This window comes from Gadus morhua, chromosome 10 (genome assembly GCF_902167405.1).
Source record: "Gadus morhua chromosome 10, gadMor3.0, whole genome shotgun sequence".
Taxonomy (NCBI): Eukaryota; Metazoa; Chordata; class Actinopteri; order Gadiformes; family Gadidae; genus Gadus; species Gadus morhua.
The window spans coordinates 13,118,972-13,142,909 of record NC_044057.1 but is presented as its reverse complement, the minus strand read 5'-3'; the positions used below and the strand labels follow the sequence as shown (position 1 = coordinate 13,142,909).

Genomic DNA, 23,938 nt, shown 5'->3' with positions numbered 1-23,938 from the left:
GAGCTCCAGGAACATGCGTGTGGTTACAGTGTTCAGACTCCTGTGTCTCTGGAACAATGCACAGCACTGTTCCAACGTAAGGACCTCATTTACAAAACACACCCCTCCTCCATCTCCTCCTTCACCTCCTCCTACTGCATCTTCTCCTCCTCCTACTGCATCTCCTCCTCCTCCTACTGCATCTTCGCCTCCTCCTTTACCTCCGCCGTTATCCCTCCTCCATCTCCTTCTTTGCCTCCTTCACCTCCACCTCCTCCTCCTCTCCTCTTGCTGCTCTCTGACCTCCTTCTCCTCATCCTCCACCTTGTCATTCTCCTCCTCCACCCCTTCCTACTGCTCCTCCTCCACCCCCCCCTCCAACTCCTCCTCTACTAGAGGCCCTCTGCTCCTCCTCCTCCTCCTCCTCCTCCTCCTCCTCCTCTACTGGAGGCCCTCTGCTCCTCCTCCTCCTCTACTGGAGGCCCTCTGCTCCTCCTCCTCCTCTACTGGAGGCCCTCTGCTCCTCCTCCTCCTCCTCCTCCTCTACTGGAGGCCCTCTGCTCCTCCTCCTCCTCCTCCTCCTCCTCCTCTACTGGAGGCCCTCTGCTCCTCCTCCTCATCTACTGGAGGCCCTCTGCTCCTCCTGCTCCTCCTCCTCCTCCTCCTCCTCCTCCTCCTCTTCTAAAGGAGGCCCTGTGCTCCTCCTCTTCCTCCTCCTCCTCTACTGGAGGCCCTCTGCTCCTCCTCCTCCTCTACTGGAGGCCCTCTGCTCCTCCTCTTCCTCCTCTACTGGAGGCCCTCTGCTCCTCCTCCTCCTCTACTGGAGGCCCTCTGCTCCTCCTCCTCTACTGGAGGCCCTCTGCTCCTCCTCCTCTACTCAAGGCCCTCTGCTCCTCCTCCTCCTCCTCTGTGTTACCTCCTCTTCCCGATCTCGCTCTGCCTGAGGAAGTGGATGTTGTTGGCGCTGTCGGCCAGCTCGGGGTACTGCTCGATGGAGAGCACGAAGTAGCCGTCGTAGCCTAGCACCTTCCCGCTGCTGAGGAGCTGCCTCTTCTCCCCCTCGGTCCAGGGCCGCGCCCCCTCCTCCCCCTCCCTCACCCGCTGCTGCTCCCGGGCCCAGGCCCCCGCCAGCGCCGCCTGTCGGGCCAGCTCCACCACACGGCCCTTCTCCTCATCCACCGTGGAGCCGTAGCGCACGTGCAGCGCCAGGGCGCCGCGCCGCACCTCCACGTCGGCGAAGCGCCGCGTGCGTCCGTCCAGCACGGTGGTGGATTGGCTCACGCTGACGTTGACGCCGTTCTCCAGCGTGCGGTGGCCGCTGGTCAGGTGCAGCGCGGCCAAGTCGGTGTCAGGGAGGCCGGGCTTCACCAGGTAGTGGGTGTCGCGGCCCTCCAGGGTGAAGTGCAGGTCTTCCAGGTAGAAGGCGTTGTTGAGGATGGAGGCCACCTTCACGCAGTCCTCGCCCGCCACGTTGAGCGCGTGCGTGTGCACGCTGCCCTTGTACACGGCGAACATGACGCCTCGGCCGATGGGGGAGGAGGGCGCCGAAAACCAGAGCCAGGGCTTCTCGCCGCGCCGCCCCCGGGCGTAGCGCACCTCGGGCAGCCGCTCGAAGGACAGCAGCGAAACGGCCTGCCGGTTCACCTCCCGCTGGACGCCCGAGATGGCCTGGGGAGGGACAGGTTAGAGCTAGGCCAACTAGGAAATACAACAAGACGTCAGAGCAGCCACAATCTATAAGGAACATCTCAAGGCATCTCAACCCCTATTCCCATCCCTCAGTAACATCTCTAAACAAGAGCTAACCATGACTTAACATGTCTCCACAATATCTCTCCACATGTCTACACAGCATCTCTACATCTCTTTATCTCAACATCATCTTTTCATCTCTACATGTCTATGCAATATCTCTCTAGATCTCTACATGTCTACACAACATCTTTCTACAGGTCTACACATCTCTCTACATGTCTATACACATCTCTCTATCTCTTCATGTCTACTCAACATCTCAAACTCTACATCTCTACTTGTCTACACAACATCTCTGTAGATATCTACATATCTCCACCCCATCTGGTGTGTGGGGTGTTCCTTGGAACTGACCGGCAGGTCATCCCAGAGCTGGCTCTTCTTCAGCTCGTAGGACGGCACGCTGAGGTCGAACTTGGGCACGGGGAAGCCGGGGATGGTGTTGTGGAGGTGGAACCCAAAGGTCACTAGCCAGCTGTTCACATCTGCAACACAAAGACTCGTGTTAGTGTTGTCACGGACGCGGTTCTGTATTCACGCTCGCGCAACTGCACGGTTCCCCCTGGGAGATAACACCGTTAGTGAGCGAGACCAACACGCTGACTCACGAGAAAGAGAACTTAACTGACATTTACAACACAAAACATGTGCTTTGATGTTCCAGAACTGCTGCAGGCCTTGGCAACATGGAGAAAACGAGTCATGTGACCTGTTGTCATGTGACGTGTTGTGAGGTTCACATGTCATGTGACGTGTTGTGATGTGACGTGTGTGTGTGGGTTCCTCACCGGCCACATACTCCCGGAGCTCCAGCACCTTGCTGATGGGGTTGTTGCTCTGGAACATGTAGAGGTTGAAGGGCACAGGCTCCTTGCTGACCCTCTGCCAGGTGCTGATGTCGGGGACGGTCCAGCGCCCGGGCATGATGTCGTAGTCCCGCTCCCCGAAGTGCAGCAGTTTGGTCAGGGGGTCGTAGAGCCCCCCGTGGAAGCCCAGCACCAGCTGGAAGTCGGGGTTGGAGTCGAAGTAGACCTCCCCGTAGGCCGTGTACTGCACCTGCTTCACCAGCAGCCCGTCACTGGTGAACACGGCCAGCGGCGTGCCAGTGTTGTCGCAGGCGATGTAGAACTCCTCACCGCTGCTGATCTCCATGGCAAACAGGTGTCCCTGCAGGTCATAGTACAGCGAGGTGATCTCGGAGCTGGAGTGGTTGTACACGTGCGTGATGCGGGCCGGGTAGCTGAGGTCGGCGTAGAAGTACTGCAGGTGGGGGCCGGTGGAGGTCTTGGTGGAGACGCGGCGACCCAGCCCGTCGTAGCGGTACACCACGCTCCAGGCGCCGGCCTTGCTGTACACCCTCACCAGCAGCCCCTTGGAGTTGTACTCGAAGATGTCGGAGCCGCGCTGGCGCAGGAAGCCGTCCTCGTCCAGGCGATACTGCACGTCGCCCAGCCGCGTAATGCGGTCCCGCAGATCGTAGCGCAGCGGCAGCAGCCGGGCGCTGTTCCCCGGGTTGAGCAGGTGCAGGTTCCCGTTGAGGTCGTAGGTGTAGCGCCAGGTGGCCTTCTCGTTGAGGTAGACGGCCTGCAGCTGGCCGTCCACATCGTACTCGTAGGCATACTGCGTGGTGTTGGCAAACGGGCCGATCTTGATCTCGCGGCGGATGACGCGGCCGACGTCGTCGTACTGGAAGGTGATCCAGTACATGAGGGAGCGGAAGATCTCGTACTGGATCTCCTTGATGCGGCCGTGGGCGTCAAAGTGCTTGGTGTAGGTCATGACGGCGGTGGAGATGATCTGGTTGATGTCGTAGTAGATCACGCCGAACTTGCCGAACTGCTCGATCTTCCCCGAGATGTCGTCGAACTGGTAGAGGTCGATGGGCAGCGGCGTCTCGTTGATGACGCCCTGCACGCTGGTGACGCGCAGGCTGCTGTCGTAGGTGTAGTCGAAGCGGGCGTTCACCATGCCGTCCTCGCTGAACCGGAAGATCTGCCGGTCGATGAGCGGGCCCACCTGCCGGTAGCGGATGGTGCAGATGAAGCCCTCGTTCTGCAGGTTGACCGTCTTGAGCACGCCCGCCGTCTCGTCGTAGGTGAAGCTGACGCGCGTGGAGTCGTACAGGATCTCCGACAGCTTGTTGAAGCGGCGGTAGCGGTAGAGCACGCGCCGGCCCGTGCCAAGGTGGGCCACCCTCAGCAGGAGGCCGTCCTCGCTGTAGTCCACGGCCACCGAGGCGTTGCTCTCCGGGGGGTGGTACAGGTTGCGGTAGTAGCCCACGGAGCGCAGTGTCTGCATGGAGTAGCGCGCCACGCTGGGCATGGTGACCGCAGAGAGCCGGTCCAGGGAGTCGAACACGAAGATGTACTGACGCTGGCTGTGGAGCAACAGCACCAGGGACTGGAGAGAGAGAGAGAGAGAGAGAGAGAGAGAGAGAGAGAGAGAGAGAGAGAGAGAGAGAGAGAGAGAGAGAGAGTGAATGTATGGACAGTATGAGAGAGAGAAAGAGAGAGCATGGAAAGCATGAGAGGGAGAGAGACCGAGACACAGACAAACAGTGAGTATGGATAGAGAGAGAGAGAGAGAGAGAGAGTATGGACAGCACGAGAGAGAGCATTGACAGCATGCGAGAGAGAGAGAGGGAAAGAGAGAGAGAGAGCATTTTATGGTATTATAGAGGAAGAGAGCGAGAGAGACGATCCCAGGTTAAAAACTGGTCAAGATAAATTAACTGAAACTCCACCGTAAAGCAATCTTAGAGAGATACGTTTAAAGTGAATGCTGATGAAATAATAATGGATTCTAAAGCCTATGAATTATTCAGTGTATTGAACTGCTGGCTGACTAACCTGCTTGGGGCCTGATTAATCGTTACCATAGCCACTTGTTCATTTAAAAAACATCATTATCTGCTGCTAACAATGATTTGTTTCTCCTTTTGAAAGTCGTGCAAATGTGTTTTATTATCATTATGCTATTAGGCTTGTGGCAGTCATCCTGTGTGGAGAGTCCTCATGCAAATCATTAGCCTAATGCTAAGCACACAGATGCTAACTTGGGCTGATGAAAGCCCGCTGCAGGCCCCTGGTTCTAGCCCTGCTGCTAGCCAGCGCTAACCCTGTCGCTAGCCAGGGCTAAACCTGCCGCTAGCCTGCGCTAGCCCTGCAGTGACGGCAGGACACAGAACAACAGATTTGAATACTGATAGAGGTGCTCTGAGGATACTGTTGTCCTTCCTGGTGTCCTGTAGAAGCAATGAGCTTGATCCCAAATTCTCCTTGACACCTTCTCCAGGTGTGCGGTGCTCACCTTCTCCAGGTAGGTGTAGCTCCAGGTGCGTCCGTCAGCGAACACCCTGGAGACCAGGCGTCCCTGGGCGTCGTACTCCACCCGCTCCACCGTGGGCCCTCTCTGGAGGACGGTGATCTGGCCGCTGCTGCTGCGGCTCACGTTGACGGGCAGCAGCTTGCTGCTGGGCACCCACACCACCGGCTGGCCTGTGGCGTCGTAGATGATCTTCAGCAGGAACTTCCTGTGGTCGTCGTAGATCTTCTCCGTCCGCAGCGTGCGGTCGTAGTCCACGGACAGGATGTTCCGACCGTTGACCTGGTAGGGAGACGGGGGGCGAGGGTTAGGGTGAGCTAGGGTTAGGGTTAGGTTGGGCTAGGGTGGGCTAGGGTTAGGGTTAGGGTGGGCTATGGTTAGGGTTAGGGTGAGCTAGGGTTAGGGTTAGGGTGAGCTAGGGTTAGGGTGGACTAGGGTTAGGGTTGGCTAGGGTTAGGGTGCATTATGGATAGGGTTAGGGTGGGGTAGGGTTAGGGTGAGCTAGGGTTAGGGTGTGCTAGGGTTAGGGTGGGCTAGGGTTAGGGTCGGCTAGGGTTAGGGCAGGCTATGGTTATGGTGGGCTAGGGATAGGGTTAGGGTAGGCTAGGGTATGGTTTAGGGTGGGCTAGGGTTAGGGTGGGTTGGGGCGTTGAGGAGTGTGTTGATGATGGCTGGTTTAATCCGCCTCACCTAGCCTTATCTGGCTGAGGGGTCTTTGTAAATTGTAACAGTGTGAGGGAGGCTCATTCTGGGTGTCTGGAGCCAAGATATATCTAGATCTGTCCACCTACATCTGTAATTCTAGCTCTGATCATCTATAGTTCTGATCTTTTGGCTCTGTCCATCTAGAGCTGTCCTTTCAGATCCATCCGTCTAGATCTGTCTCAAGCTAAGATATGTGTATGTACATCTTTCTCTCTAGATCACTTAATCTTTCCAAATCTGTCTGAAGCTATCTGGGGCTGTCTGGAGCAATCCATTGTCAAATCCGTTGACAAAAGGGGGGAAGTGGTCTGAGTGTGGTCCGAACACGACGACCTGGAGGCCAGGGACGACCTACTCTGAGTTTGCGTCCGAACACAATGACCTTCCCACGGCTCTGCTCCTTTCGGAAGCGCCACTCCACCAGGTTCTGGCCGGTGTCTCCGGGTAGGCTCATGTTGCGGCGTGCTACGGTGGGGTTGGCGGCGCCGGCCAGGATGTGAGGCTCGGTCTGGTAGTGGGTGTCCATCCCGTTGGCGTAGGAGATCCTCAGGGAGTTGTCAAAGCCCACCTGGTAGCTGCTCTTACACTGGTCTGGAGGAGCAGAATGGAACACTATGAGATCCAACCCAGCAGAACCAGTAGAACAGAACCAGTACCACTAGCTCTGTGATGCACTACCCCGGAGGGACCAGTAACATGAGAATGCATAGCTACCTAGGCAGAGATAACAGAATCAGATGTTCACAGAATAAAAAGCGGTTGAATAAATGCAACAAGCATGCAAGGATCAAAATGAATAAAGGAGGAGATTCTGATTGAAAAACTGCATAATCGTTGCTTTTATTCCGTTAAAGACATATTTTTAAAGTAGGTAAAAAGATATCCTCTTCCCTTGAATTTGTTTAAGTGATGTAAAACCAGCAGATACTTAGATGTTAACTAAAGAGATATTAGAGAATTCTTGATTCTAGATAACGGAACGAGGCAGGGCATGCAGTACTGAGAGGCCGGTGATCTACTGGATCATGATACATGACTCCTCCCGACTGAACTCTGCCACCCTCACCCCAACGCTGTCAGATAACCTCTCAAAATCGCTGGATCAGTTTGGATGCTCTTAAAGTGATGTACAAATCAACATTGAAACATATGGAGAGTCACATAATATCCACGCTTGAAACAGCATGGATGTGAAACCGCCCAACATGTCTCTGAACTGGGTCAGCGGCGGGCGAGGAGACGCGTTCTGCAGCGTCTGCTGCAATGGGAACAGACCAAACACGCCGCAGGTGGAATGACAGCACTTCAAAGAGCTGCTCATCCCTGAGAGCCGGCGCAGCCTCACCTTGAGTGAGCGTGTAGAAGGCTTGCAGTGTGGACGTGTTGGTCGTTATGCTGATTTCCTCGTCAGTCAGGGAGCTCTCGATGTCCACCGTGAGAGCGCTGTTCAAGTCGGTGTACAAGTTATTCACCGTTCCCGTGGGAAACGTCACGTTCATGAGCCGCCCTTCGCTGTCATAGCTGTTAAAAGACCAGGGAAGGAAAATAGCAAATGTTTTAAACGTGGAAAAAAACGGCTTTGCAATTGCAGCACTTTGCCTTTCCAGACCGCGGGTGTCGCCTTTCACTGTGCTTCTGTTAAATGTCCTTTTCTACAGAAACTTTTTTGAACCAGAAACATTTTGGAGTGGGATGAAAGGGAACCGTGCGACCATCTTGTTGAAACGTTTCAACAACGACCACTTTGAGGATTTAAAGAAGACCTTCACACCAAGGCTGAATGAATTCAGCCTTGGGGTTGATTACCATGTCATCCTCATGTCGGCTAAACACTTTTCCCCTCTTAGTTGCACCCCGCTGTAATTAAACATTCCCCGAAAGAAAACGACGTCCTGACAATGGCTGTCAGACAGGTCACCATGGTGACCCCATTACGCCTTTAGAAACAGTAGCAAGTGCCGGAAACACAGCCGGGAGCAGTGCCTTAAAGGTAATAACCAGCTGATGGAACTCAACCTAGTGGAACTCAGAGACAGGAACTGAGCCAGCTGAACCACCTAGTAGAAGCAGAAGCAGAGAAGGGTGATTGGTGGAGGGATTCATTTAACCTAACGAGGTTATGCTCACTCATAGAAGGTGGTCCAGCCGATCTCCGAGGTCTTGGTTGCCAGGAGGCCGTTGTTGCCATGGTAGGTGAGCAGCACCAACTCCATGCCCTGGGCGGTCAGCGTCTTCAGTCCCCCGTTCGTGCCCATCGCAAGCCAGATCACCTGGTTGTCGGGAGCGACGATCCGCACCGGGGTCCGGTTGGGGTCCCGTCGGATCCGCAGGGTGTTGCCGTTGCTGTCGGTGACGGCGGTGACGTCGTTGTCGGTGCTGTAGCTGAAGGAGAACTTGGGCTCGCCGGTGAGCAGGCTGGCCGTGTGCTGGTGCGTCCCGTTCAGGTCGAACACGTACAGCTCCTGGACGTCCGGCGATGCCACCTCGTAGGTGCTGGCCGTGGAGCCCAGGGCGGGCCCGTTCCTGGAGATCGCCCGGATCCGGATGTTCCCGAGGTCGGCCACGTACAGCGTCCCGTCGGGCGCCGCCACCAGCGAGGACGGCCCGTTGAGCCGGGCGTCCTTGGCGTATCCGTCCCCGCTCTGGTAGCAGTCGCAGTTGGCGTCGTTCTTGCAGTCGCAGTCGGAGGCGGCGCCGGCCAGGTGCGTGATCTCCCCGCCCACCGACACGCGGCGGATCCGGCTGAAGCGTCGCTCGTCCGTCTCGGCCACGTAGAAGTCCCCATGGTATGACACGGCCAGCGACACGGCGTTCTCCAGGGGGCTGAACCGCGCCCGCTGGCCGGCGCCCGGGCGGGGCTCACCCCCGGACAGCGGGCAGTGGAGGGGCCGCCCGGCCGCGATGCTCACCTGGCCCGCCTCCGTGATGCGCAGCACGATGTTGCTGTCCAGCACATACAGAGAGTTGTCCATGGGGCTCACGGCCAGGTCCGTCGGCCACTCCAGGATCACCTGGGACAACGCACGGTGGAAGGTACTTAGGAGTCAGACACGCTGGGTTAATGTTCCTTCGGAGTCAGACACACTTTATTAAGGTTCCTTAAGAGACAAACACTCTTTGTTAATGTTCCTTAGGGGACAAACACACTTTGTTAAGGTTCCTTAGGATTCAAACCCCGTCTGAAGGTTCCTTCCCTTGGGGTGGGGGGGTTCTCCTGAAGAGGCTCAGCGTTTGGGGGTGTCCTAAGGCTTGGTACTGGGAGGACTAACGGCACTAGGGGCGCTACAGGGGATTCTATTGACTATAGTTCTAGTATTCTATTACTGCGCAGTGATTTATACAAATTTCCCTCCACCACCAATAGACCCTTCTCATGTATTAAACATAGCCTTTCCTGTGCTGCTGTCTCTCCAGGAACCGAAGCATGACCTCCACATGTCTCCAGCAGCTCATTTGGATCCAGAGAACCAATCTGCCGTGGTTATGACAGTCTTATGCTAATGTGTCGGAGAGTGAGACGTAGCAGCTGATGGATTTGGCCTTGAAACGGGGAATTGTGTCAGGAAAAACGCTGAATCGCTCCTGAACCGACGTCTCCCAGACGGTAATTAAAATAAAATTCACAAATATCCACCGCCAGCCAAACCCCGGGTTAGAGAACCAGGCTGGCAGAACACGGCTAGAATAACCAGGCTAGCAGAACCAGGGGAGCAGGACCAGGTGAGCAGAACCATGAAAACTGGTCTTTTGGTTGGCCATGAAAACCTTTCTCTGCTGTGGCCACCCTGAACACAGAGACACAGAGCTGGGTCTGATGGGTCTCCCAGGGTCTGAGAGGGTCTACCAGGGTCCGATTGGTCTCCCAGGGTCTGATGGGTCTACCACTGTCTGATGGGTCTACCAGGGTCTGAGAGGATCTACCAGGGTATACCAGGGTCTGAGAGGGTCTACCTGGGTATACCAGGTTCTGAGAGGATCTACCAGGATCTGAGAGGGTCTACCTGGGTATACTAGGGTCTGGGAGGGTCTACCAGGGTCTCAGGGTCTGAGAGGGTCCTCCTGTGGAAGGGGACTGTATTACTGCTGTGGTGGACGGGTTTCATTAATTTCTAAACCTTTAGTTAAACCTGTTTATGTTGACCTTTCATATGAATAATTAGGAACACAACAAGAGTCCGGTACCTTGTAGGGGGAGTTGTACCGTACGACTGGACTCTGTGAAACTAAAAGCTATTGTTCAGCATCATCTTGTGTTCATGATTTAACCCGGTCTCCTCATGTGACAGCTGCTCTCTGCTGGTCCGAGCGCTAAGGAGACATCACCTCGTCTAAGCCGGGAGGAGGAGGGAACGGGGAGGTCTGGAGGCTGATAGGTGAAGACTGGTAGTGAGGTAGGAGTGAGGCCCGCTACTCAGACCCTCTCCCAGTCCTCCTGACTCCTCACCTGACTTTCAGCAGATTAAACTCTGTCCTCAAACCGTTAAGAGGGACATTCTGTTTCTGCTTTGGCTCCTCAATGAGCCCCCTCACCTGATCATCTGATCAGATCTCCTGATCAGATCTCCTGATCAGATCTTCTGATCAGATCCCCTCATGGTGTGATGTGCATGTGGAGGGGTCACTAAGAAAGGGTGAGTGCTGCTTCATGGGGGGTGAGGCCGAGCGGCGGGGGGGTGGGTGAGGCCCAGCAGGAGGAGGGGGGGTGGTGGGGTAGATGTGGCCCAGCGGGAGGGGGGGGGGGGGGGGGGGGGGGGGGGGGGGGTACCTGATTGATATCCATGCTGCTGTCGCAGGTGAGCGGTCGCGGCGACGTCAGGTCGTTAGAGCCCAGGAAGGTGGAGATGATGCCGTTCTGGTCCACCTTGCGGATGGTGGTCCCGTCCACGAAGTAGATGAGGCCGTTCCGGTCCACCGCGATGCCTGGAGGAGCAGGAGGAGGAGGAGGAGGAGGAGGAGGAGGAGGAGGAGGAGGAAAGGGGCTTAGGGGTGTGTCCGAGGGGCACATACCCCTCTCCCAAAATGTTGGCCGACCCAAATGCGGGCCTGACTAAACCGAGAGTTGTTCAACTCTAAAAATATGAGAATGGAAGGGTATGGGGCGAATTGTCCAGGTGACTCTGAACATGTGAGTCTTTGGTTGAAGCTGGAGAGCGACTCTGGGATCCTAAGTTGACTGTCCCAGTGCTGGTGAGGCGTTGTTCTGTGGTCCGGTACTGAGGGAGTACTGCCAGCCGGCTGCAGCAAAGGCGACGGGAGCCGGGATGCGTGCGGCGGAGACTCGGTGACCAGAACATGGCGGGAACATGTGTCTAGCTTGGCTCCGTATTATTCAGGTCACTGCAGAAAGCACATCCATCAATAATTCAGCCGGCTTTTCTGCTGGTGAATAATTTGTCAGCGTGGAGAGGAACGACTGCATGGGCGTAGCCTGCTCACCACCCGGGGGGAGGCTAGGGGAGACAACTGGGGGGGTTGGCTGGGGTAGACTGAGGGGGGGGCAGACTGGGGGGGGGGGAGACAACTGGGGGGGGAGACTGGGGGGAGGGAGACTAGGGGACGACAACTGAGGGGGAGGAGGACGTGGGGGAGACAGCTGGGGGGTGGTTTGAGACCGGGGGGGAGGTAAAGAGGGGAGGGAGGAGGAGGGTGGTGGGGGTGAGGTCTGTCGGGGCGCGACCGGTCACTTCAGCAGCGAGGGTCCCGACCCCCCGACTCCATCTGATAAGTGATGAGTGGAGGAGCGGAAATGACAGCTTTCACCAATTTCGGCTGAAAGTGGTGAAATGCAGGCAGTTGCCATGGAGACAACGGCAGGCTGAATCATCCGACTGACAGAGCCGCGGCTCAGGGTACCAGTCGCTCACACCGCCCCGCCCACTGAAGATATATTAACACAGCTCCCAGCCTCGCCCTCCCCCGCTCCCTCTGTCTCCCCCAACACTCTCCTCTCTCTCTCCTTCTGTCTCCCCCCAGTCTCTCCCTATCGCTCCCCTACATTCTCATCTCTCTCTCCCTATCTCCCCCACTCACTTTCATCTCTCCCCTCCCTCTCTCTCTTCATCCATCTCCATATCCCTTTCTGTCCCCCATGCTCCCCCCTCTCTCCCCCCTCTCTCTCCCCTCCCTACCTGAGCACAACACTGCTGTCAGCCGTAGTGCCCCTCAGCCTGTGAGGGTTTCTCACCCTCAGCCCACGAGGAAGAACACTTTTAAAACGTGTTGCTTTGGATCTGCTGAACAGAATTACAATCTGTTTAGCTGGGTAAGTGTGAGGGTGTGTGTGTGTGTTTGTGTGTCTATATTTATCTGCAGACTAAGGTTTATTTCATGCAGAGATGTTAAGAAGGTGGAGGCGTTTTGAAGAAGAAGGAGAAGGGGATGATGGAGGAGGCGACGGAGGAGGAAACGATGGAAGAAGGGACGGTGGTGTGGGTGGCAGTGGTGTGATGAGAAGAAGGAGGTGGAGGAGGATGATATGGTTTAGGAGGGCGGGGTAGGAGGAAGAGAGGAGGGTGAGGAGGAGCAGTCGGAGGAGGCGTCGGTGGGGGAGAGGCTGGGTAGGAGGGGGGGAGGAAGAGAAGGAGGAGGAAGGGGAGGAGGAAGAGGAGGAGGAAGGGGAGGAGGAAGAGCAGGAGGAAGAGGAGGAGGAAGATGTTGATGGGGAGGAAGAGGAGGAGAAGGAGGAAGAGATAGTCCCAGACGAGAGGCTGACAGCTCGTCGTCTGACAGATGAAAAGTGTCACTCTTGGGCAGAACTCCGCCAACATGAGGAGAGGAAGGGAAATAATAAAAGCTCTTCCGCCCACTCCATCATTAGTTCATATCCTCCTGTCTCCCCGCGCTCCAGCCTGGTGTATGCTTCACTATCATAAACTTCTCCTATGCTCTGCTTTCCAAGGGACAGCACCCTATACAGTCCCTGCACCCTATAGACCCGCACCCACTCTAACTGTGGAAAGTGCTTTCTCAGTGATATATCCAAGATCTGGTTTCATGTGTTTCCTGACTCTGACCTACTTTAACAACCAGGTGAGGAGTTCACAGATCCATCTGATTGGTTAGCGATTGATTTGTGTATTTGATTTCATCATGTTTGATTAGATCATGAATTGTTAGCAGTTGATTCTAATCTTTGATTTCCTCTTGTTTGATGAGATCGTGGTTTTCATCCTTTTGTCTAGGCGTAACATGGAGTAACACAATGGGTTCCAGTCCTGCAGTGGGAGAGGTAGCGGATGACCAGCGTGGGACGAATGATGGACGTGTTGAGATGTGTTCTCCAGGTCCCACCTTTCTGCTGATATAATGTGTGAACATCTGTCGTCTTTCACAGCACTTCAGTAGATGGATGTGGTAATGGGCAAGTTTGCAGTCAGCCTGATGTTTATTCTGTGTGGAGGAATATTAATCGTGTTCTCTGTGAATGAAGTCATAAAACGTTGAGCTCCCCTTTCTCTGGGCTCGTCTCGTTAAAACCGCGTTCCCTGAGGGATGTCTCGTTTCTCGGTACGCTTCCTGTGATCATGAAGTCTACTCTCCACGAGAGTGTCGCTAAAACGACGCTCGACCAAAACAACAGGAAGGCCCTCTGGTAAGCAGGTGTAAGGTCCTTAGAGGACCATGTGGTCCTATATGAACTAGATGCTCCTGGGTCTCAGGTAGCTTTGGGTCTCAGGTAGCTTTGGGCCCTGGTGGACCAGGTGGTCGTATGTTGACCAGGTGGTCGTATGTGGACCACGTGGTCCTATGCGGACTAGATGTTCCTGGTCTCAGGCACCTGTGGGTCCTAGTGGACCAGGTGGTCCTATGTGGACCAGGTGGTCCTATGCAGACTAGATGTTCCTGGTCTCAGGCCCCTGTGGGTCCTAGTGGACCAGGTGGTCCCATGTGAACCAGACGTTCCTGGTACCTTTGGGTCCGGTGAGTGAGGCCTCCGGGGCCTTGCCGCCGTCCCCGCAGTGGTTCTCGTCGAAGGGCAGGCAGTGCTCCCCGGTGCCGGCCACCACCTCAGCGTTGGCCGTCAGCTCCTTGGTGCCCCCCAGGACCCGGGGCCGGTAGATCCTCCTGGAGTTGGTGTCGGACACGTAGAGCTGGCCCGACACCGGGTCGGTGGTCAGGTAGTAGCGGTGGGCCGGGTTGTTGCTGCTCACACACAGAGGAAAGGGGATTACTGAGGGTTCACTGGCAGAGCCCAAGGGTTACACGTTATTATATTATATTATGATGTGTAAATATATGTCATAACATAATTTTACATGATAAAACATTACATAACATTATACCTCATTATTTTATATTATCTACATTACATTGCATGACATTACATAACATAATTAAATATTATGTTAAATTGCATGACATCACATATTATTTCATAATATTATGTTATACTATATTATATTACATTACATTATATTATGTACATATGATATATTATACTATATTATGTCATGTAATACTATATTATGTTATATTATACTAAAATGCTGTATTGTGCTATATTATACTATATTATGCTATATTAAACAATGTTATATTATATTACACTATATTATACTATATTATGTAATGTATTACTATATTATGTTTTATTATACTATATTATGCTATATTGTGTTATATTATACTATAATATTTTAAATTATACTATATTATACAATATTATATTAAACTATGTTATACTATATTGTGTTGTACTATACTATATCATGTTATATTATACTTTATTATATTAAATTATAGATAATATATTGTACTATATTATATTAAATTATATATTATTAATATATTGTTCTACATTATACTATATTATATTATACTATAATATATGCCGTTATATTAAACATGACTGTTGGCTGGCAGCAGAACAGTGAAGCATGCTTTATGAGACATTTAAACACAACAGGTGGAGGGACATAACCTTTCTATTCGGGAACGACTGACATAAATGACATTAAACTGCTGCTTGAGTGCTCTGATGGTGTAAAAATGAATGCAGTTACTGTAAAAAAACAGCTCAAATTCCCATTGAGTCGTAAACGTTCTTTGAAGGCCGACCGAAGCATTACGCTGCTCTGTCTCCTCCAGTACATAATGCTGATCTACACCTAGTGCACTGGTACTGATGGTCTGAGGGAGGGAGGGGTGAGAGAGGAGGGAGGGAGAGAGAGCGAGGGGGGAGGAGGGGGGGGGGGAGAGAGAGAGAGAGAGAGAGAGAGAGAGAGAGAGAGAGAGAGAGAGAGAGAGAGAGAGAGAGAGAGAGAGAGAGAGAGAGAGAGAGAGGGATTAGGAGAGAGAGAGATGGGGAAAGAGATATGGGGAGGGAGAGAGGGTGATAGCGAGAGCGTTGGGAGAGCAGGAGAGATGAGGAGAGGGATTGAACCACATACCTGTGTCTAAAGTCTTTGTTTCTACAGCAGGCAGAGGAGAGAGGAGGAAGGAGGGAAGGAGAGGAGAGATAGTATTTTACTAAATACAAGGGTTAAGTATTCAAGCAACACATTCATGCTACCAACGACTTATTGGATATAAACTCCTATTGATTAATCCAATAACAATTAAATACCATAAATAACATTTACCAATCCTACAAATTCAAGGGGTTAAAGACGAGGAGGAGGAGAGGAGAGGCGGAGGAGCGAAGAGGATGAGGAGATAAGAGAAGGAGGAGGAGTCCGAGCAGCAGTTGACCTGTGACAGAGTTGCTCCAGTCTTAGGGATGTGACCCTCAGAGGATTGAGAGGTGAGTGGGTTCATCCCATGCTGCTGCTCACGCTCAGCGCTTGGGGGTTGATGACAGTGTTGTGACCTGACTGGTCAACGGTCAACGGTACGCTCATGTTCCCTGACCAGGCTCATCAGACAGACAACCTCGGCCACAACGGACCTCTTCATTTGGGTCATGTCCATCTGGGTCACTTCATTAAAACCAGCACAGCGGTCTGCCCAACATTCAGATAGTTTATCCGTCTGTCCAAGAACATTCCGACAGTTTACCAGTCTGTCCAACAACATTCAGACAGTTTACCAGTCTGTCCAACAACATTCAGACAGTTTACCAGTCTGTCCAACAACATTCAGACAGTTTACCAGTCTGTCCAACAACATTCAGACAGTTTACCCTGTCTGTCCAACAACATTCAGACAGTTTACCCTGTCTGTCCAGCAACATTTAGACAGATTAACCAGTATGTCCCACAACATTCAGACAGTTTATCTGTTTGTCCACCAAGCAGACCAAACGGTTATGAAACAGGGCAGTGTGTGGTGGAGATCCTTCTACACACACTACACTACTTCACATTTCATTACCTTGGGTTACATTCTAGCTCCTCATATTGAATATTGATTAGGTTGTCTGACAGAAGCCGCACATGTTAATCACCAAGGAGAAGGCCTTGTGGATTAACGTGTTCAGCTGTCTGGACGCAAAGGGCCGGTTTCGGTATCGTGTCCTACATACCGCTGTTTCACCGACACGCCAAACTCTCTTAGAGACTAAGCAATCAGCGCGAGGCGGCTTGGGGCATCAGGACCAATGGGCTGATGGCTGGGTAACATTAATACTCCTGTCCGCCAGATATCGAAGGCATATATGAATGGTGCTCTGGACAATGGCCCAATAATTTCCAGCCCCTTTGAAACAGCCGAGAGCTGGTATGAACACTTCAAAACGGGAGCGTAAATTATGTCAATTACACACCGATGTGAAAACGTCTCATCCAATTACCCAGATGGATGTGGAGGCGATTCTCACATTGTAAGGGAGATGAAAAGATGTCTGGGGTCTATTTGAGCGGTATTCTGTTGAGGATAAAGACGCCAAACAGCCCTCCAGTCAGAGGACGTCAGGGAGAAAAAAAGGCTGAGCCGGTTCTGGTGGCCATGAGATCAGGCGGACTGGACTCTCCAAACCAAACAGTGTTCTCAGGGAACATCTGCAGTGCCCTCACCTGAGCTCCATGACACTGGATACGTTCCAGAGTACATCTGGAGCGCCCTCACCTGAGCTCCATGACACTGGATACGTTCCAGAGTACATCTGCAGCGCCCTCACCTGAGCTCCATGACGCCGGATACGTTCCAGAGTACATCTGCAGCGCCCTCACCTGAGCTGCATGACGCCGGATACGTTCCAGAGTACATCCGGAGCGCCCTCACCTGAGCTCCATGACGCTTGTCACATTCCCCGACGGGTAGATGCGGCGGATGTAGTTGAAGTCGCCGACGTAGAGGCTGCCGTCGATGCCCCAGGCCAGCGCCACGGGGGCCAGCAGCTTGTTGCCCTGCGCCTGCCCGTTGCAGCTGGGGCAGGAGATGCTGCGGCGCCGGCCGTTGCCCATCACCGTGGAGATGACGGGAGGCTGCAGCGAGATGAACTGGTTCTCCCCGCTGCCCTTGTAGAGGATGCCTGGGAAGAGAGCAGCCACAGGTGACATTTCACATCAATGTCCCTCCCGTTTAGCCCCATCAATCACCGAGCCGGGAAGGAACCTGCGATCAGTATCCATGGCAACGCAACCCCCCCCCCCCCCCCCCCCCCTTCACACGGCAGGTGAGGCTTGGCTTGTACAACAAAACGACAGAACAAGAGCCTGCTGTGAAACATCTGTCAGGAACGAGATGGTGCTTTATTAATCCTGTTCCTCCCAGACAACATCGGGTCTCAAAGCACACCTGAGGTTTAGAGCTTCACAGGCTACCAGCGGCCGCAGAGAGCTTAAGATACCGCAGCTACAGAAGGGAGAGCGTTCCTCGTCGTGTGTCTCGGGAACCTCCGTGGTGTCATTAAAGCATCATGGCTTTGAATGTTCTCACGTATTTAAAGTAGATTCTAATGTGTTGTATTTGCCGCTTGGTGCCGGCTTTTATCCGGAGTGTGTTGCAGTAATGCGTTCGGAACGCGGCGGCCCCGAGATATTTATAAATGATGATTCATGGACTCTGCGTCACGTGGGAGCAGAGGAAGTGTCTGCAACACTCCCAGCAGCAGCCAGCGTCCTGGCTGGGATCTCCCGTCAGCAGAGCCCATCTTTTATTCAGCGCCGCCGTGCGGCCAGGTGAGCTTCAGACCGCCGGGCGTTGCCGGGCGACGTCGGGCGTCGCCATGACTCAACACAAGGAATATTTTGTCTGCGGAGCGGCGTTCCAGGAGGAGAACTCTGCCTCTCCGCCGAGGGCAGCGGAGAAACATCAAAGCAGAGCGGTGCATGCTGGGAGTCGTTAATTATTAGGCTCCAGCGGCACGTTTGAATGCAGACGCCGTCTGTGTCCTAATTAAAGGATCGATGACACCCAGCGCGTCGCGGGGTCCTTACCCCCCCTCCCCTGAAGGACAACCGGAGGACGGGTCCGGACGGAGCGGGGAGACAGAAACCAACGCTAACAAAGACAGATCGCCATCACAGCTTGACCTTCAGAGGGAGAGGGGGCTGGGACCAGGACTCTGAGTGGACCAGGACTCTGAGGACCAGGAGGACCAGGACTCTGAGAACCAGGAGGACCAGGACTCTGAGGACCAGGAGGACCAGGACTCTGAGGACCAGGAGGACCAGGACTCTGAGGACCAGCACTCTGAGGACCAGGACTCTGAGGACCAGGACTCTGAGGACCAGGACTCTGAGGACCAGGAGGACCAGGACTCTGAGGACCAGGACTCTGAGTGGACCAGGACTCTGAGGACCAGGAGGACCAGGACTCTGAGAACCAGGAGGACCAGGACTCTGAGGACCAGGACTCTGAGGACCAGGAGGACCAGGACTCTGAGGACCAGGAGGACCAGGACTCTGAGGACCAGCACTCTGAGGACCAGGACTCTGAGGACCAGGACTCTGAGGACCAGGACTCTGAGGACCAGGAGGACCAGGACTCTGAGGACCAGGACTCTGAGTGGACCAGGACTCTGAGGACCAGGAGGACCAGGACTCTGAGGACCAGGACTCTGAGTGGACCAGGACTCTGAGGACCAGGACTCTGAGGACCCGGACTCTGAGGACCAGGAGGACCAGGACTCTGAGGACCAGGACTCTGAGGACCAGGACTCTGAGGATCAGGAGGACCAGGACTCTGAGGACCAGGACTCTGAGGACAAGGACTCTGAGGACCAGGACTTTGGACGTGGTAGTACATGATGGTAGTGCACGTGGTAGTGCGCATGGTAGTGACGTGGTAGTGTATGTCGGTAGTGCATGTTGGTAGTGCATGTTGGTAGCGCAAGTGGTAGTGCACGTGCTAGTGCATGTTGGTAGTGCATTTTGCTAGTGCACATATGTATATGTATGCCTCTATCCATATATCCATATAGAGCAGCAGGAGTGATGGAGCGCGACGTGGCACCACTCCGCGTACGCTAACCCTTCGCCGTGACTCCACCATAACGCTGACGGAGCAGTCCTGATTAATGCTCACCAGCGGGCAGGGCCCCGTACCTGGAGGGCCCCCACCAATGTCACCTTGGTGACAGGCTGAGGGGCCCAGGGAGAGGGGGTGGGGGGGAGATCGGCACTGAGGAAGAGGGGAGTGTCATAATTGGTCTCCTTCTGGGTTCTCCTCTGCATTGTCGCTTTGCGAGACTCTCGGCCAACTCTCGGTCGGGGAGAGAGGCAGCTCGAGGACAGGGTGAGGGACTGGGAGGGGAGGGGGGAGGGAGGGAGGGAGGAGTGAGGGAGGGAGGGAGGAGAGGGCGGAGGGAGAGAGGGAAGGGACGGAGGGAGAGAGGGAAGGGACGGAGGGAGAGAGGGAAGGGACGGAGGGAGAGATTGAGATGAGAAAGGGAGGGAAGGAAGGGAGGGAGGGGAGGGAGTGAGGACAGAGAGAGAGAGAGAGAGAGAGAGAGAGAGAGAGAGAGAGAGAGAGAGAGAGAGAGAGAGAGAGAGAGAGAGGGAGGGAGAGGAGCGGGTAGAGTGAGGAGACCCTTTCGAAGGAGGGAGGAGAGAGGAGACCCCAGAGCTCCTTATCTTCTCCTTATACCCTCCTGCAGAGCAGCAGGAGGGTTCGGTGGAGGAGGCCTGGATGTTGCAGGAGGTCAGCATGAGAGCTCCTGGGAGGAGACAGGCAGAGCTCACAGCTGCCCTGGATATGGGCTCCAGGGACGAGGACATCAGTCATTGTGAGCCGGGCTCCAGTTCGATAGAGAGCAGCTCCTCTGTGAGCCACCGTCTCCGTCACACGGGGCTGGCTCACCGAGGCTCCGGTTGGATTAACAATTTGAAAAGAATAAAAATAGGCGTTTTTTTTCCTTCATGTTGCGTGGAGGTGTGGAGTGATATTGTTGGGCTACTTTGATGTGAGCGCTAGCAGCGACTCACACATCTTCACATAAACACCTGGCGGTAAAGAGCCCTCTTGAACTAATGGGATCGCAGGCGGAAACACTCCTGGCAGCCGGCACTCCCGGCAGACAGGCCGCCTGTGAGGAGCAGCTCCTCTATTTCAGGATGATGTGCATTAGGACACGACTAGAGAGCAGCCTGTAGCGCCCCGACCGAAAACAACACGACACAACAACAAACCCCTATATTTACTTCCTCACTCGGCTGTGTTCACGCAGAAGCAGCTTTGCCTGTAGCCGCCGCTGCCTCCTCCTCCTCTTCCTCCGCCGACGCCCCGCCCGTCTAACGACGGAGCACTACTTGTAAAGGACGCGGCCGCCATTAGCATATCAAGCAGGCCGAGGATAAAGTGAATCCTGTGTCTCTGCGGATCACAAACACCCGCAGCCGGCAGTGACTGCACCTCCTGCTGGGCGGCTGTCTGACGCACTCTTTGGAGATGTGCCAGTTACTCAGAACGCTCGGCATCAAACGCTCGTGCGAGCATCCGTGTGCTTTTCTTACACTCTGCCTCAACCCGGGGCTTGAGTCATCTTGACAGATTGGGTTCGACTGTGAGCCTTTCATTTTGTGTGTTAAACCGAGAGGCCACGTACCTCAGAGTAAACAGCACCGCTGCTGCTCTGAGAGCTGCTCGTCGCTAGGTTAGCGTAGCGTTAGCATAACTTAGCGTTAGCATTATTGCCATGTGGCAGACCGGAAAAAACAGCCACCATTTTGTTGCCGTGCTCTTTTGTAAATGTAGCCTGTTCAGAGATCTAAAGACTGGTCTCATCTAATCTCTGGTCTCTAGTTACTAGTATAGTAACTAGTCTACAATATCCAATATCTCTTGTATCATCAACACTCATTTGTCCACCGTTCAACACACGCTGAACTCTGCCGAGCACAACCACACATTCTGGGTAAATTGGGGAAGTGGGGAAGATCCGAATGCTGAAGGACACTTTGTGTTGAGAGAGGCGGAAGAGGAGACTGGGCTGAGACCAGATGTATTTTCAAGGAGATCCACTTCTGGAAAGAGATGCATGGACACACATGTAGCGACAAATGTGCACGCTGCGCGGATCACACACACACACAAATCATCAAGACTGGCTAGCCTGTCTGCCCAAGCTTAATAGCCGAGCCCAGACTAGAGAGACAAGAGACTAGAGACCGGTGACCACGTGGTGGAGACTAGAGAGTAGAAACGTGTAGGAGAGAGTGGGAGACACTGGGAGGTAGAGGCTGTCCAGCCCTGTTGGAGTGGAGAGCTGTGAAACTCTGGGTGGCTCTGATTGATGTCGTCATTAAGGTGAATGATGGGCCCTTCAGAACTCTGCTCTATTAGCTGCTGATACGATGACTGAGCATATTTCATCTTCAGTCCAGTACTTATTGCTGCCGTTCAAAGTGAAATCTGCCTGTCCATAACGCATGAGAGCCAGGGATCAGAGACACACACACAGGCTGTGAGGCCTACCGTGAGGTCCACACACAGGCAGTGAGGCCTTCCGTTCTACAGACACATAGGCAGTGAGGCCTACCGTTCTACAGACACATAGGCAGTGAGGCCTTCCGTTCTACAGGGACACAGGCTGTGAGGCCTACCGTTCTACAGGGACACAGGCTGTGAGGCCTACTGCTCTACAAACACAGGCTGTGAGGCCTACCGTTCTACAGGCCATGAGGCTTACCGTTCTACGGGCACAGGCGGTAAGGCCTACCGTTCTACAGGGATCAGGGGATGAGGCCTACTGTTCTACAGACACAGGCGGTAAGGCCTACCGTTCTACAGACACACAGGCTGAGGCCTACCGTTCTCCAGGGATCAGGCGGTGAGGCCTACCGTTCTACAGGGATCAGGCGGTGAGGCCTACCGTTCTACAGGGATCAGGCGGTGAGGCCTACCGTTCTGGACGTCCAGGACGTGATGTCTGTCCAGCATCCATCCTCCGATGTTGGAGGCGTCAAGTTCGTAGCCCTGGAGCACGGCGGTCCTCCTCTCCCACAGAACCACGTCCAGGCAGGACTCGTACTCGTAACCCACCGACACTGAGAGGAGAACAAAGCTCTGTTAGAACCCTGGAGAACACAGCAGTGTTAGAACCCTGGAGAACACAGCTCTGTTAGAACCCTGGAGAACACAGCTCTGTTAGAACCCTGGAGAACATGGGTCGGTTAGAACCCTGGAGAACACAGCTCTGTTAGAACCCTAGAGAACACATCTCTGTTAGAACCCTGGAGATCACATCTCTGTTAGAGCCCTGGAGAACACAGCTCTGTTAGAACCCTGGAGAACACAGCTCTGCTAGAACCCTGGAGAACACGGGTCTGTTAGAACCCTAGAGAACACAGCTCTGTTAGATCCCTGGAGAACACATCTCTGTTAGAACCCTAGAGAACACATCTCTGTTAGAACCCTGGAGAACACAGGTTGAGTCAGAACCCAGAAGCCAGTAGAACACAAGTCTACTCTGAACGTAGTGGAACCCAGTATAACCCATTAGAAACCAGTTTGGTTCTGCTTGGCCTCACCTGAACCTCCGGGATTTCCTACCATCCAGGTCTGTTGGCTGTATTTAATTAAAGTCCTAATTAAAAAGTAACTCTGCTGTTTTAATTCAGGAATGCTAATGATAACAATATTCAAATAAAGGTGATTTGGTTCTGCCCGAGGAGGCTGGGGTTTATCCTGAGTGCTGCTGCCTGGAACTGTTCTGAGGCAGATCCATCAGGATTCAATTAGAACATTCTAATCCAGCGCGAGTCAGGACTCTGCCACACGTCCCCTGGAGCTGCCGGCTGTCCAGCGTCCCCAACAACACGATAATAAAGGTCTGGTGTAAACGGCCGGTTACGGGTCCCACTATCCTCGCGTTTGGTTTAATTATGAGCGTGATCACAGCACACACCTCCGTAAAGTGGCTCTAATCCGCAGTATAAATGTTTTATTCGCCTGACCGTCCGAAGGCCTTTTACCGGATGTGTCTCTGAGGCTGCATATAGCCGTCCGGGAAACATTAGGAATGCAGAGCAGCCAAACAGCTCTGCCCTTCACAGAAAACACTGCACTCTTGGGTTCATAACTCCAGCGCCCAAGGACACTGATACAGTAACAACACATCCCATAATGTGTGGATTTCAGACGAGAGCTTTGTTTATAAAACTAAGCTTCAGGGTTCAGCTACCGGCCATCGGCCTCAAGAGGTACGAGGTGGTGAGAACCGCAGATTTTTTTGAAATATCAATCATAACTATAATATACAGTTATATACAAATTATATTCAACTTCTTTATGTAATTCCTAGTCAATTTAAAAGGAACTGTTGACATTCTCCCTGGAGCTAGAGAGACCTCGATCCCTCCCTCTCTCTAAGAGAGCTGGCGTTTGCATTCCTACTGCAGCCACAGAGTCTGAGGCCCCGTCCACACGGAGCCGAAACGGGCGAAAACGATCCAGTTTCGTTTTATGCGGTTCAGGAATATCGCCGTAAAGACGGAGTCATTGCGAAACCGCATCGAGCTGTAGAAAAGCTGTATTAAATATTCAAGGCGCTGGTTCTCCACAGTAAAAAAGTGGAGCCCATCAAGTCTGCGCGCATACGGCCTGCATTCTGTATACAAATATTTATTCACAAGGAGATTCAACCTTTTAAATTGAGCAGAAATACTTTTTAATGTACAGTTAGTAATTCTTTTATCAATCTTTTATTTAAAGCTACAAAAAGAATACAAATAAAATAATAAATAAAAAAATCCAACGCAAGGGTGACGTCATTAGCCCCCCACCAGCTAATGACGTCATCATTTGCGTTTCAGGCGTCCACACGAATCCTAACAAGAAACGCATAGATCTGGAT

At 53.4% G+C, this 23,938-nt stretch overlaps 1 protein-coding gene across 6 annotated transcripts in view; it reads right to left on the bottom strand.

Annotated features, from left to right (window-relative positions):
* Positions 1–750: 750 nt before the first annotated feature.
* The window catches only part of si:dkey-237h12.3 (teneurin-3), a 126,538-nt gene continuing 103,350 nt past the window's right edge, over positions 751–23,938 (bottom strand). For 2 of the 6 annotated variants that reach the window (XM_030368436.1, XM_030368437.1), the window contains 12 exons: positions 21,987–22,130; positions 16,924–17,173; positions 15,153–15,173; positions 13,673–13,905; positions 10,529–10,683; positions 7,891–8,774; positions 7,109–7,284; positions 6,119–6,354; positions 5,044–5,340; positions 2,523–4,134; positions 2,089–2,219; positions 751–1,647 (listed from right to left, as the gene is read on the bottom strand). In XM_030368436.1, the coding sequence (XP_030224296.1) occupies positions 892–1,647; positions 2,089–2,219; positions 2,523–4,134; positions 5,044–5,340; positions 6,119–6,354; positions 7,109–7,284; positions 7,891–8,774; positions 10,529–10,683; positions 13,673–13,905; positions 15,153–15,173; positions 16,924–17,173; positions 21,987–22,130 (4,895 nt within the window). In that variant the 3' untranslated portion in view covers positions 751–891. The remainder of the gene's footprint in view (positions 1,648–2,088; positions 2,220–2,522; positions 4,135–5,043; positions 5,341–6,118; positions 6,355–7,108; positions 7,285–7,890; positions 8,775–10,528; positions 10,684–13,672; positions 13,906–15,152; positions 15,174–16,923; positions 17,174–21,986; positions 22,131–23,938) is intronic. The other 4 variants (XM_030368439.1, XM_030368438.1, XM_030368440.1 and 1 more) reach the window with 2 other exon arrangements.